General features: G+C 38.6%; 1 protein-coding gene across 1 annotated transcript in view; it reads right to left on the bottom strand.

Moving 5' to 3' along the window:
• Ptprk (protein tyrosine phosphatase, receptor type, K) overlaps positions 1-14,102 on the bottom strand; it is a 395,867-nt gene that overhangs the window by 326,415 nt on the left and 55,350 nt on the right. Inside the window, exon 2 of the mRNA XM_013516643.1 lies at positions 2,814-3,085. Coding sequence (XP_013372097.1) covers positions 2,814-3,085 — 272 coding nt within the window. The remainder of the gene's footprint in view (positions 1-2,813; positions 3,086-14,102) is intronic.

Here is a 14,102-nt window from a genome sequence, read left to right on the forward strand (position 1 = left end):
TAACATAATTATGGTCAAAACACTGATTGTAGAAAGTACATAACCACTGGCATGCCTCAGTTTAAAAGTGGCTTGAATGAAAAAAACATACAATCTGCAATTCTATACAACCAGTACTTTTATCCATTCATGAGTTGGACCAGCCTTGAAGAACAAACGCATTTCCATAAACTATGTTAAAAACAAAGTTAAAGAAAGTATGAAATACCAAATATTTAAATCCAGTGGGTTAATTAATTGGTTAAGTTTGTACACAACATGAAGCTAATTCATTCTCCCAAGTCTAATAAGAGGTTCTATTAAAAATGAGATAGTTTATGGGAGTAAAAACTACTTCCTTCTTCAGGAAAGCATCACAATCTTCTTAATTTCCTTTTACTAAAATATATTTTTATATCTTCTTATAGGAAAATATACTGAAATCTAAACCAATTACATGAGGGAAAGTTGGTTGACGAGAGAGAAATTTTGAATAATAAAATTTGTCCCTCTGTAAGACAAGCCTGACAAGATCATCTGTACAGATATAAGCTGGTCCTCTTCTTATACAGAAATAGAAATCAAGCTTCCAAATTTCTCTAATGGAATTTCAAAACTGGACCAGATACCTGGTACTAAAAGCAGAGGCTATCAGCACTTCTATCTCCGCCCAACAGAATTTCCCTGTAGACGATCACTTACCAAAAGCTTGATATTTGTTTATGAAAGCTATCAGTGTGTTTTTCATGGTGTGTCCTAGTGATAGAAAAGCTAGAGAAATGTAGCACACACTGTTGGATTTTTGTGATCCTTGCTGCACAGGTACAACTAGATATCTAAACGACTCAACTGTGGAAACACCCATCGAATAATTCCTAGAGCACTAAGCACATGAATAACAAATACTGTTGTTTGCTCTTATTGGTTAAGCTTTGCAGGGTAAAGGATACACAGAAGCAGAGCACTCATTAAGAAATGATCTATGGGTCAAATTTTAATCTTCAACAATAACACATTTACCCTTAGAGTCCACGTATTTAGTGTTTTGTTTTGTCTCTCATAAGACACTTCCAAAAAGCATATCCCTGGTCAGGCTGAAATCCACACAATCATGTTTTGTATGAACAGGCCTGCAGCACTTTGTCGTTCAAAATGATCTTAAACAAAGAACTATTCATCCAGTCGGAGGCACCATAACTCAATATTAAACTAACATTGCAATAACCTGTGCCACAAGAAATTTTATTAATATCAATGACTCAACCTGAGATCTTTAAAGGATGAGGGAAAAAATGATATGAGTTGCCAGTTCTTAGTTATGAAGGACAATAAACAGGGCAAAGGTATGCTACTGATCTAAATCCGCCTCTTTTTTTGTTGTTTTTAAGAAACAACTAAGAGTGTGATTCCTTAAAGAACAGAAAACGACACAGATAGCTAATAGCAGCCGGGGTTCAATAGAAGCGATCTGAATCCTGAACCCACATGTGTGAGGATTTTGTTAGATTAACTTGTTATTCGGGCCTTTCACTTGTTTTATGGAGGCTGCCTGCGCTGACAGTTTTATGCTGCTCAATCAGAGATTCTTCCTCCCAGCGTTAGGTTAAGCTCTGACGACAGAGTCTTGTGAAATGAGTAGGTGGGCGAGGCCTTGCAGGGTAAGTCCACGATGACAGCCCTCGCCCCGAAGTCAGAAATGAGCCCTCTGAGGGTGCAGCCCTCACCCTGGCATCAGCTTCACACACACATCACCAACCAACATACACGCAGCCCTCCCCACGACGCAGGCCGACGGAACTCGGAGGACACCCCCGAAGTGAGAAACCCACCCATCTGCTCAGGAGCAACAGAATCAACTAGTACTTGATGACAATCCACTGAGTTCTCAATAAACATATAACCCAAAACTGGGAGAACCTTAACTATGAAACCAGCCTTATGATGTAAGAGACGGTAGTAATTTAGAAAAATCCACTCAAGGAAAAGCAAGACACACACAGCAAAGTTTTGCCCTCTTGGCTGAAGAAAGGCAAGCCTAACCTGAAAAACACAGCTCATTTTTAAAAAGCAGGACTGAGTCTTTAATTACTTTATATACACTATCACTGGCTATCGTAAGATATTCTTTCACATAAATGGACTCTATTAGGCTGTATTATAACCTACAAGGAAGCATTTTAAGTGTTTAAATCTCAAGATCTAACAGAAGATGAGCTTTCCCAAAAAATAACTTTGTTTCCAGGGACCAAACGTCACAGGTGCTTTTTTGTTAAACCACGTAAGCTCAGACATACAAACATAAAGTACATATTGGTGTTACTCCTTGTCTACTTTAATCATAATCAATTAAGTATATTTAGAGTAAAACAATCCACAATTATTGTAGGCAACATGTCTTTTTGACTTGCTTATTTTTGTGTTCTGTCAATTGACAAAAATATGAAGACTTAAGCAAAGTACCACCTTTAAAGGTAACCTCCTCCGTGAAACACTATTTCATCTCTTTTTACAAATGTTATTTTCCACAAATCAGTAAAACAGTGCAGCCTAAACATTATAGTCAAATTTTTAAAAAGATTATGCCTTCCCGAACAAATCCATAGCAGTATGTCTGTCGGTGAGTAGAGTTTTGTCAAATAATCAACGATTTTTGGACCTGAACCTACTATTTTCTGAAGAGCACGTTTGTGAAGGGTGTATGCCAGGGTGGTCAAAGTCTTCTTCAAGAATACAGGTTGCGGAGGTCACAGGGACAAGCTCCCCTTTGCTCAGTATCCCACTTATAGCAAGATCCAATACATCAAAGCATACAACAGAAATGCACGAAGGATTACCTGATATTCATTAGGCCAAAAGGTGCTCACTGCTAGCTCAGCCCGAAGCCAGTCTCTACCCGTGAATCCAGTCACATTCCAAATTGGATTAGCAAGAGGTCCTTTGTTCACCCTAACGAGTATGTTCAGCGTGCCAGGGTTCAGCCCTTTCTGGCTGTATAACAGGTAGCTGAAATCAATGCAGTGGGTGTCATTCTCCTTCATGGTAGGCAGCTGAAGTCGAGCTTTTTCTCCAGGGTCATGGATTGAAGAGTCCACTATCATATAGGAGCCTGAAATGACATTACACACAATGGAGATAAATAGATTTTTAAGCCAAAGGGATAAATAAAAAACAGTAGAAAGATACCAATCCACTATGAATATTAAACCTAACTCAAAAACCATGACTTCCCGAACAGAGAGTCTAAGAAGGCATCAATCAAGTAAGCAGGTAAATTAAATTCTTACGAGGTAACAGACACTGCTCAAAGTACACACATGCACTGACTCACTCTCCATAAACAAAAAATTATCTTACTTATTGAGAGATCAAGGAACTACACAAGTAATATAACAGACTGGTAGAGCCTGGCTGAAGACCCAGCCTCACTCCTAAAATTCTCCAGTTTTATAAAACGGAAAGGCATTTTTAATGATATAAAGCAAACAAAACAATCCTATTGGTCTGATATACATGGGAGGTGAACATTTTTTTTTTTTTTCCTCTACCAGAATATTACTATAGGGAGAAGGGTTAAGAACATTCTTTAGCACAGAGTCATTTCTGATTTTAAATTCCAAGATCGTTATTTCTGGAAGTTATGTGACCTTGCGCCACGCACTAACCCCTTTGGACTGCAGTTTGGGGAGAAGGGGTATTTTGTAGAGGGAGTGTGAGGGCTCGGTTTAAGCTTTTCGAAAGCTCAGACTCGCGCACATGATAGGTTTAATGCACTTTCAGACACTTCACCTCTGTTATTTGGCCCCAATTCTTTAAGAGTTCTTATACTCTTCTCTGGTTGCAAACCCCTAAGCTTAAAATCCCTAATCGCGTCCGCTTCCTTGGCCTGAAAAAGGACTCATTAGTGTATCTGTCCCTGGAAGGCATAAAATCTGAGACTCCTGACTGTAGACAAAAGTCCTACAGTGACCTACTAGCAAAGTGGGACTTCGACGTCATGCTATATTCTACATTAGGACCAAAAAATCACAAGAAATAAGCAGTCGTTCTCATACCCTGGTGGACACTGACAAAGGGACTTGGAACAAAAGTGTAATTACTTGCTTATCACACTTAAGGGACAACAAAACTTGTATTTTTAATTTTTTCTCTTGTGATGTCATTTTAACCACAGTGTATAAGGTATGAAATTACAGAATTACCAAGGTTATAATTGACCTCTCTTGCTGAAAGATGTATACTTAATCAGTCCTACATATTTGTTCCGGAAAACATAATCACTTATACCCATGACATATTAAACACTCCATGACTACCAGTCTCAATAGTTCAAGAAAGCCAAACAGCACATTCAAGTCATGGCAGGCAGGATACTTCCACTATGTAAGAACCTATGCTTCAAATCTAATTTCCACTGAGTGGCCACCTGTGGTTGAGATCTACCGTGAAGATTTTGTATAACATTTTAACGTGGTCCAAGTACAGAATTTCTGCACTATAATAGTGGTAACTGATGTTTATTTTAGTTTCCCAGTTCTCATTTTCCTTGGAAGCTCAAATTCTTTTTTCTTTTGGATAATTCTGACAGATGGCAGATTAATAAAATAAATTGACCATATGCACTTTTGGGAAAAATGTCTTTTTCCATAACAGGGTATTTTGGATCCCAATGCAATTTACAGAAGTAAGACGGTTCTACTCTCAGTTACAGTCACATCTCAATAGCTGATCAGTAAGATGTCTTTCAGACCCACTATTGCATGGCAGAACAGTTACTGCTCTGAGCTAGGACCTGAGATAAGTTACTTGGTGTTACTGGGCCTCAGCTTGTTCACCGGCTTGTGACTCATTTCTCCACTGCTATAATAATTTCTTCAGTAATAGATTATGGCAATAGTAGATTTCAATTATCTTCACAAATTTAGGTCAATCATGATTTCTGATTATCAGTTCTAACATGGTGGTGTCGAGATGATTATCGGCCTTCTAATAGTCATTTTCTTCTACATAAAATAAAGTTTGGAGCAAAATATGTTTTGGGTCACATTTTAATCATATATTATGACATTTACCATTAAGACTGTGAAGAAATTTCCAGCCAGTTGCACTTTTAAATTGCAATAAGTTTATTATGAAAGAAAAGCAATGAGAAAACCACATTAATTAATAGACCTTATCGATTTGACCATTAGAAAAAGCCACAAAATAAAAGTTTATCCAAACCATTTCAGCATTTCAAGGTCGTTCAAGGCCAGGTAAATGATAATGAAAGTTAATGCTGACAACTTATTTGTATAGAATGCTTCTGTGAAATGGCCTTATTTCAATACAGCCTGATAGCTCTAGATGCTCTGAGTCCTATGGAATAAGAATGCATTAACTGCAGAGTTCCAGAAAGGACGAAACAAGCATTCACACCAAAAAGCCCCCTAAATCCTTCTGCCTACTGCCAAGCAGAGTGGGAACTTACACAGTGCGTTCCAGAGAGAAGACTGCCTATTTGACATAAGATTCCCTCCAGCATCCAAAACACACAGAACACTGAATTCTTACCAACATCATAAATTACGTCCACAGTCTCCTAGAATAACTGGCCCTTAAAGTCTGAAAATACTAGAATATGTTCTTCTCTTACTTTTTATTACTGTGATTCTGGCCCCATATAAGTAATCCTTCAATTCTCTAGTAAGACTTTAGCGGTGTTTAGTTGTGCTTTAGATAATTTAAGGCTTTATAAGAAATGTCTGTGTTCACACACATATAACGTATGAACTTTTATTTAACATAATTTCTCTAATGTGGCCTTACCAATACTCTTTAAAGTTGCTTGAGCAATGAGGTCACAAATATATAATGTAAGACAGTAGAGAAAAACTTGTATGCTCATACTATATTTAAGAAAGTATAACTTTCTGGAGAGCAGTTTGGCAATAGGAACAAAAAAATGTAAAGAGATATACACCTTTTGATCTGGCGATTCCAAGTTGACAAATGGATCCTACATTAATAACTATATGAAAGTTTACAAAGGTTCAACTCAACAAGATATTTGTCTCATTACCACATTGCTTGAAATGGAGGAAAGTGGAGGGACTTTAAATATTCAATAACAAACAAGCAATTTGTAAAATTAAGATTAGTCAGTTCAATGAAAAATTATGTAGTGATTAAGAATTATATTAAAAAGATTTCATGGAAGAAATACATTTTTATGCAAAATATATAGGTTGTAAAATATTACACTCATTTGTAAAAATGTACATTTATTTTAAATATACTTTGGTGTGTGGATATTCATAAATGCACACACACAAACATGCACAAGTGATATCAAAACCTAAGCCACGCATTACTGGGGCTCTAATTGTCTTCCCCATTTTTGTTTATGTATTGTTTCTGAATGTTGTGCAATGAATATGGCTTACATTTGTATTTTTATTAAAAAAGGAATACACGAACACTATTACATAAGAAGCATTAATTGAATAATGATATTTAATAAATACATAAACATTGTTAGCCTTTTAAAAAATAGATCCTCTTTGAGCCTTACAGATTAAGAGCATCATGGTATTCACAAAACCACACTACAAAAACCAGATACTTTATATTTCAGTTCAATAAGAAACTGAGAGGAAAGTAGCAACTATTTAAAATACATAGCAGTTTCTACTTAAAGAATAGCTGAAGATTCATAAGCACCATAGTTTAATATAGGGATGAATAAGCAACGCCCTGTGGATTTATTATACTAATGAATATTTCATCTGTAAGATGCACTTCTAGGAATAACATTAACCTAGGAAATCAGATTAATTGCTAGCCAAGAAAATAATGAATGATAAACACCAGTCTGTGCCTTATTCTTAAACTCCTTTATGTACATGTTGTGTGTGTGTGTTTACACTTGAGTGCACTAACATAGTATTTCCATTAAGTTAGTTCTTACCCAGAATTCACTAAAGGTACAGAGAGAAAGTTCACCTTCTCTGCTTGGAGTTCACGTCTCCCCATGATCTCGCTCCAAAGTGCTTTGCTCACCTTACTGTTCCCTTCTGCTCAGAAGCCAGGGCTCCGATCTGCCAGACCCTTGCCCTGGCCTCCATCACAGCTTTCCTTCCCACAACTGCTTTGCAGTTTCCCATTTTCTCATTGTATTGCTTTTGTACAAACTCTGAATAATTGATAAAAGGATTGTTTATAAAAGACCATCCTCTTTCAGAAAGATGATAACGTTTTCTTTGGAAGTGCTTTGTTTATTCAGAGGCCAGATAAAAGAGAAGCTACCAAGTAAATTTAACAAATATTCTATAAAGAATTACAACCTGGAGGAAGAAAAAACTTGGAAGTTTCAAAGGGAACCTGAATAATAACCTAGTAGCCAACCAAGGGATAAATGTGGAAGCGGAGGCACATTACTCATGATCCTGCTAAAACCAGGGGTGGGGGTAGCGTGTTACAGGATGGAGAAGTTGGCTGGTCTCTCAGGCTGGAGCTGGTCCTCATCTAGCAGAGCGGCAGAGCACACGCCGCACGCAGCAGGATGGCAGGAGGTTTGGGATGTGCTACCTACTTCTCCTAGATGGCCACCAGGGGACCACAAGACGACTGCCAGGCCCTGGCTGGGGCGGGGAGTTCCCAACAGAACTCTGTGCAGCACGCCCGCACAACTGCCCCATGCAGTACCAGCGAGAGGAAAAATATAAAGGAAACCCAACCAGGAATAAAAGCAGCCTTCCTTCCACCGTGTCTCTCCTCTGTCCCATACACAGGAAGGCACCGCAATAGCTGTAAAGGAGAAATGCTTAGAGTCAAGCTCTTGCAATTTCAGAGCGTGCAATGATGGGTTGCTTTATCATCCAATAAGGTGTGCAGTCCAAGTTCACTAAATCCTGAGAGTGGATTATCTGAATGGATGAGAAGGACACAAGAAGACTAATTCTTACAATACCAGCAGGGACAGGACTAGCTCTACTCCTGAGTGAGGTCAATTATCAGAAAATGTAGACAGAATAAAAACGTAACAATTGTCACTGGTTAATGTTGCCTCAAGACATAATGATTTCCTGGAATCACTCGGGTTACAGGTACCCTTGTGTCTGGAAGAATCCTTGAACAGAGGGGTAGCACCTTGAACATGTTAATCTCATTGCCTTTGCATTAGAAAAGACACTGAGGACATCAAAGACCTTTGATTCTATGATTTCTGTCAATACATGGCATAAAGAAAAATTAAAACTAGAAGTTGTTTAAAAAGTTACTAATCTGCTTCATTATCAATGATAATCCCCATAGTGATCTCATTTTGTTAACCTCAAAAACATAAATTTATGAAAAATAATTGTATTTTCTGAAACGGAAACAAAGTCTCTTTAACATTTGACTGAATGAAAGCCGGGCAATTCTTGTTTCTTTTCTCCTTTTTTCAACACGTTTTGCTATCACATAACATGGAGCCTCTGGGAATTTGACCACACACTCAGGAGTAAATGAGAGAGAAAATGGGAAACATCTTAGCTTTTTTATTGAAATACTTTTTCCTCACAAATCCACTGAAAGGGTTTTTGTGGCCCACAGTGATACCTGGCCGATGCATGGAGAAACTCTGTATTTTAATATACATAATTCTTTTTATCTATCTGCTCTGATGAGAATATGGTTAGCGTTGTTATTTATACTGAGTCAACTACATTTATTCAGTCTCTGCAGTGTGGAAAGATCATTAAGAAACAAAATTCTTAACTTGGGTGTTGGATTCCTTGAGAATGAAGATCAATCAAAATGCTGAAGTTTTCTATTCTAATATAAATACCAAGACCACATAAAGTTTCCCCAGAAAAAAGCAATAGCAATAGACGAATAGATAGACACACAAACACATGTTATGTTTTGCTTCTAATATATACTTTACATATCCTACGGATATTAGATAATACAGATCTATTACTAGTTTTGATAATACATAACAAAACTTGTATTAGTGGATTTGTATTATGGAATAGTTCTATAATATATACAAAGAGATTTATTATAAAGCATAGGCTCATGTGGTTACAGAAGCTAAAAAGTTCGGACCAGGAAAGTCAGAGTCTAGTTCTAATCTAAGTTTGAAACCCTGAACTGAATAGCTGGGGAACCATTGGTATAAATTCCAGCTCAGGTCTAAGTCCCAGCACCAGGAGGGTGAGTGGCTTCAATTCCAATAGAAGTTCAAGTCTGAAGGCAGGAGAAAACAGCTGTGTTACCTCACAACAGTGTAGAGTGAATTTCTTCCTCATTCACAAGTTGTTCTATTGGATGAGGGCTAACTATTTTGGGGAAGTAATCTGCTTTCCTCAGTCTACCATTCCAAATGTTAACCTCATCCACAAGCCCTCGGCCAAACACACCAAAAAAATAATTGTCCTGGTTACTTTTCTCTCGTTGCTGAGACAAAATACCCAAAGCCCAAAATTAAGGAAGGAAAGGTTTACTTAGCTCACAGTTTGTGAAGGTTTCAGTCCATACTCAGCTGGCTCCAAGGCAGAGTGGCACATGGCAGAGGGCAACAGTTCATGGCAGCTGAACAGCAAAAGCAACAAAAGCAAAAAGGGAAGAGCAGCAGAGGCAAGGAGCCTCTTTCCCTCCCTTACACTGTGTGCAAACTACCCATCCCAGGGCAGGTGTAGCACTTACATCCATAATTCCAACATTGGACCATGAATCAATCACAAACTCTAAAAGCCAGCCCCATGACTGCATGAGGCTTTGGAAGGGGACACCCAGACACAAACCATAACAATAATGTTTAACCAAATGTCTGGGCACACAATGGCTGTATCGAATTCACACATAAAACTAACCATCACAAAGGCAGATTTCATCCTCTCTAATTTCCATCCATCACAGGATCAGACTGCCAGAAGAGTAGAAAACAATAAGTAGTGTTCTATCCTAATAAGACAAGGGTTGTGTGTATTCTTAATATTAATTTGAACAGCCACCAAAGCACCATACCAAAGCACCGACGCACTGTGCTAAACTGTTAGTTCTTGGCATTGAGAGAGATTTTCCCGGTAGAAACAAAGAACATGCCAGAAACCGCTCATGTGAGAAAGACTAAAGGCAAATACAGTAAAACCGTTTCATGCCCAGACAGCTTAGGCGGCAGTCATCAAGCTTTCTTGGTAAAGAGTGAAACTGTAATCATGATTTGGGCTCCAGCGCCCTAGGGATGCGTTTTTTTTTTTTTTTTCCTTGTAATAAAATTAAAATTTCTAAATGTTCCTGCTGCCGATACCTAGGTACTGAAAGCAACGTCACTGCCTTATTTAATAATGCCTTGCATCTTTTCATTTCCTGTGTGCAAGTCTCTTTCCTCCACCCCCAGTTTTCTTCATCTGATTAAGTGGCGCATAATAGACCCAGTTACCAAAACTAAGATGTTATGAAGCAGTTCAATTTTTCATTTTCAGTGGCTTTCTTCAAGCAATTCACCAGCAATTCCTCTTGTCTATTTTGAAGCTCTCTCTGCAATCACCACCTCTATAAGTTTTATAAAGCTCTGATCGCCTCTCAGAAGGAAAACTAAACTAGGCTTCTCACACGGTTTCCACCCTAGCAGCTCTACGATAGTTTTCTGTAAGGAGCCAGATTAATTTTTTGCAAAATATAAAATTGATCTTTTCTCTTCCTCAAATTGCAATAAGAATGAAATCCAAATTCTTTAGCCTCTTGGGTTCAATATGATGAGCTCCTTCCTTTCTCCCCCACATTATCTACTTTAGGATTTTTCTTTCACTTCACATGTTCCAGGTTCAATGGTCTTCCTTCTGTCTTTTAGAAAATCTAGATGATGCTTGCCTCAGCCTCTGCACTGAATTTCCCTGGGCTGCGGGTTCTGTTTCCTCAGCTGGCTTATTTCACGGTTCAGGTCTCAGCTCAAGTAGAATCTATTAGGAAAGCATTCCTGGCTTTGTCAACTGAAGTTATTCCTCCTAACATATCACTTTTTGTTATATCTTTAATAGGATTTGCCACTTACTGAATTTATTTATTTAATTGAAAAACTCTATGAAAATTGGAGGTTTCACCTATTCATCTGAAAGTCTAAAACAAGGATTCTGGCGCACTCAATCTGGAGATGAATGTTTATAATAGCAAAATGTCTAAAACTGTCTGCTGCTCTGCATCCGTGTGGCATTTACAGCATGTGCTTCAGTGAGCAAGTATCTGTCTGTGCGTGTTCTTGTTCCTCCCAGAACAACCTCTTTTGCCTTCGCTGGACCCAGAACCTAACAGGAAGTCTTCTGTCACTGTTTGGTGAACTCAAGTGAAGGTAAGCAAACCTGAAGAACTAAAGTTTAAAACAAAACAAAAACAAAAACAAAACAAAACAAAACCCTCATTTTCCTCAAAGAAAAAGACAAAAAGTCAAGAATTTGAAATGACTAAGCAATGTTTTCAATCTTGAAAATTCCCCAAGGCCTCCACTATTTTGCTAAGACTGCCATGACTGCCCTCATGTTAGCGTGTGTGGTTGATTAACAGTACTTCAAATTTAACATTTCATTTTTTTCTGAAAATGATGTTTCCTTTTTTTCCAGAGTAATGGATGCCCTCCATCATACAGTTTGTTTGGGGCAGAAGGAGGTGCATGTTACAAAATGCCATTTTGGAAAAGTACCTTTGTCTTCCACACTCTGAAACAAAAGGAGTGTGTATGTTGGAATGATTCTACTTCCAATAACTTCTGTCTCCCTAAAACATCCCTCTGTTGCCTTACGAAAACAAAAAACTGCTTCCCTCACATTCTGCAAGATAAAATTCTTCTTAGTTCTCAAGTAAGGGCTTTGGGTTTGCTCTACGTAAACAACACGCATTTGAAAATTGAAAACTATATCCTGATTTCAGAAAACAGCTTCCAAAGCCTCCAGACAAAGAAAAAAAAACTAAAAGGATTTTTCAAATGAGCAGAATGGCTCTCCTGGGGGACGTGTCTCCTCAGTACAGGTTAAAATGTAAGAACTGGGTCAAACACTGTTCCATAGTTTAATCCCCTTCTTCTACTACATTTCAGAAAGTGAAACACAAATAGAAGCCCTTATTCTGACCCCCAATTTTCCACTGTCTTCTGCATGATGAAGAAAATGTACACAACATGATAACTGGAAGGGTTAACATCATCTACTTCTTTTTCAAAAGTGACTAATTTATAGACTCTTCTGCTTTATTTCCAGATCTGTTCAGAACTTCACTTTCCCCCACTTCCCACACATCCATTCAACTGTTTAGCTTGTACAAGGAACTGAATCTCTTAGGCTCCTCACCTTGATATGTGTATACAGCTGAGCTTGGTGACAAGCTAAATGACATAGTCTATACAGTGTGCTGTCTAAAAGAATATATAGGTAAAGTTCCTCAAGAATTTGTGCCTTTGGATATAGTTATTCCTTTCTGTACCAAATAGTTCAGAGAATCAACTAGAGAAGGTGTGAAAAGACTATTTCTCAATGCTGAAAATGAGATGCTGGTGTTAAAGAAACTTCCGCTTCCAAGGCAATGAAGTATTACAACCTTTCCAAATGCTTCCCATCACAACTCTTCCCTTCATCTCAAGAGGAATCCACTCTCCTGCCTGGCTCCTTCCCATCTGTCCCTCTTTAACCCTCTCTGTGTCACTCTTTCTTTCCTTGAAATCTACAATATATTGAGAATGCTCTTCCTGTCAGCACCCACTCCCTCGAACACAAACACCAACACAAGGACTCATAGATTGAAGTTTAAGAACTCTGATTGTAATATTTCTTCAATTTCTACAATCCCAGCATTCTCCTCTGGCTATCTGACCCGTATAGCTTTTATGTTGCATGGCACCAAAATGTTTTGAGAAATAGCTGTTAAAATGAAAAGCAACTTGAAAGAGAATCAGAACTGCATTACCCCCAAATGCAAGAGAGTCTCTATCTAGTATCCAATTTTGAAATCATCACTTGCCTTTTCAAAGGAACGAAGATTGGAATAGAACAAAGAAGGGAAGGTGAGAGAAAGCCTGTAAGAGTCAGCCTGTACTCTCTAAAACCATGATGACCATTGCAACCTGTTATCTGATACACTTAAACCTCTTAACAATGGAAGTCAGAGCAGAAGGTCAGGAGCGAGTGAGGAGGCAACGTGTCTACACCTTCCCTGGAAATGGGTATTCCCAAAGTCACGACAGTTCTTGCATGGACACATTGTGTCTGACGCTACCAAAATGCTATTTTTATATATGAGAAAGCTGAGCCTTAATTTTTACTAAGATTCCATAATAATTGCTAACTGCTTGATTGTTAGTACCATAAGCATGACAACTATGCCTGAGCAAGCATTCAGAGAAGAACCCAGGCTAAAGAGCTACTTAACTGAGTTCTCCGGTCATGGGGGAGCGGGTCACAGAGGCAGCCCAGCTGTCAAGGGAGGAAGCTTCTTCCTTCACTAAACTCTAAAACCACTGTCGTGGTTTGGGTCTACGTGTCCCCACAAAGCCTCATGTAGATTTAGATGGGAGTTTTCAGAGGTGGCTGAATCTCGAGGTGTAACTGGTTCATAATTCCAGGCTGGGATTAAGGGTGCTAGGACTAAGGGTGGGTGATTGCTGGATCAGTCCACTGATCAGACTGGCACAACCCTCATCCCTGTGGACTGGATACAATATAAGGGACAGGAAGAGGTTTGTCTACTTTCTCTCCATTGCTGCTTTTGCTGACTTCTGCCACCATGAACAACTGCCCATCTGCCATGTGCCACCCTGCCTTGGAGGCACCCAGCTATGGACTGAAACCCCTATACACTGTGAGCTAAATAAACCTTTCCCCCTTTAACTTTGGGTGCCGGGTATTTTATCTCAGCTATGTGAGAAAAATAACTAAGACAACCACTAATATGCATTACTGTAGAAGACACTTCTCAAAAACCCAAAAGGTAAGAATAACACATATTCCACTCCCAGCTAAGCGAAAGCAAATCTTTGTTTATGAAGAGGTTAGGAATTCTGGCTCCAACAGACCAGACCTCCAGAGCAACAATAAGCCTCTGCCACTCTTTCTATCATCTCAGTGATAAAAATCTGAGACTGGAGAAAGATAAGTGTTTTAAGAAACCAGGGG

Source organism: Chinchilla lanigera, unplaced genomic scaffold (assembly GCF_000276665.1).
Source record: "Chinchilla lanigera isolate Chin_1 unplaced genomic scaffold, ChiLan1.0 scaffold00035, whole genome shotgun sequence".
In the NCBI taxonomy this organism is placed as follows: Eukaryota; Metazoa; Chordata; class Mammalia; order Rodentia; family Chinchillidae; genus Chinchilla; species Chinchilla lanigera.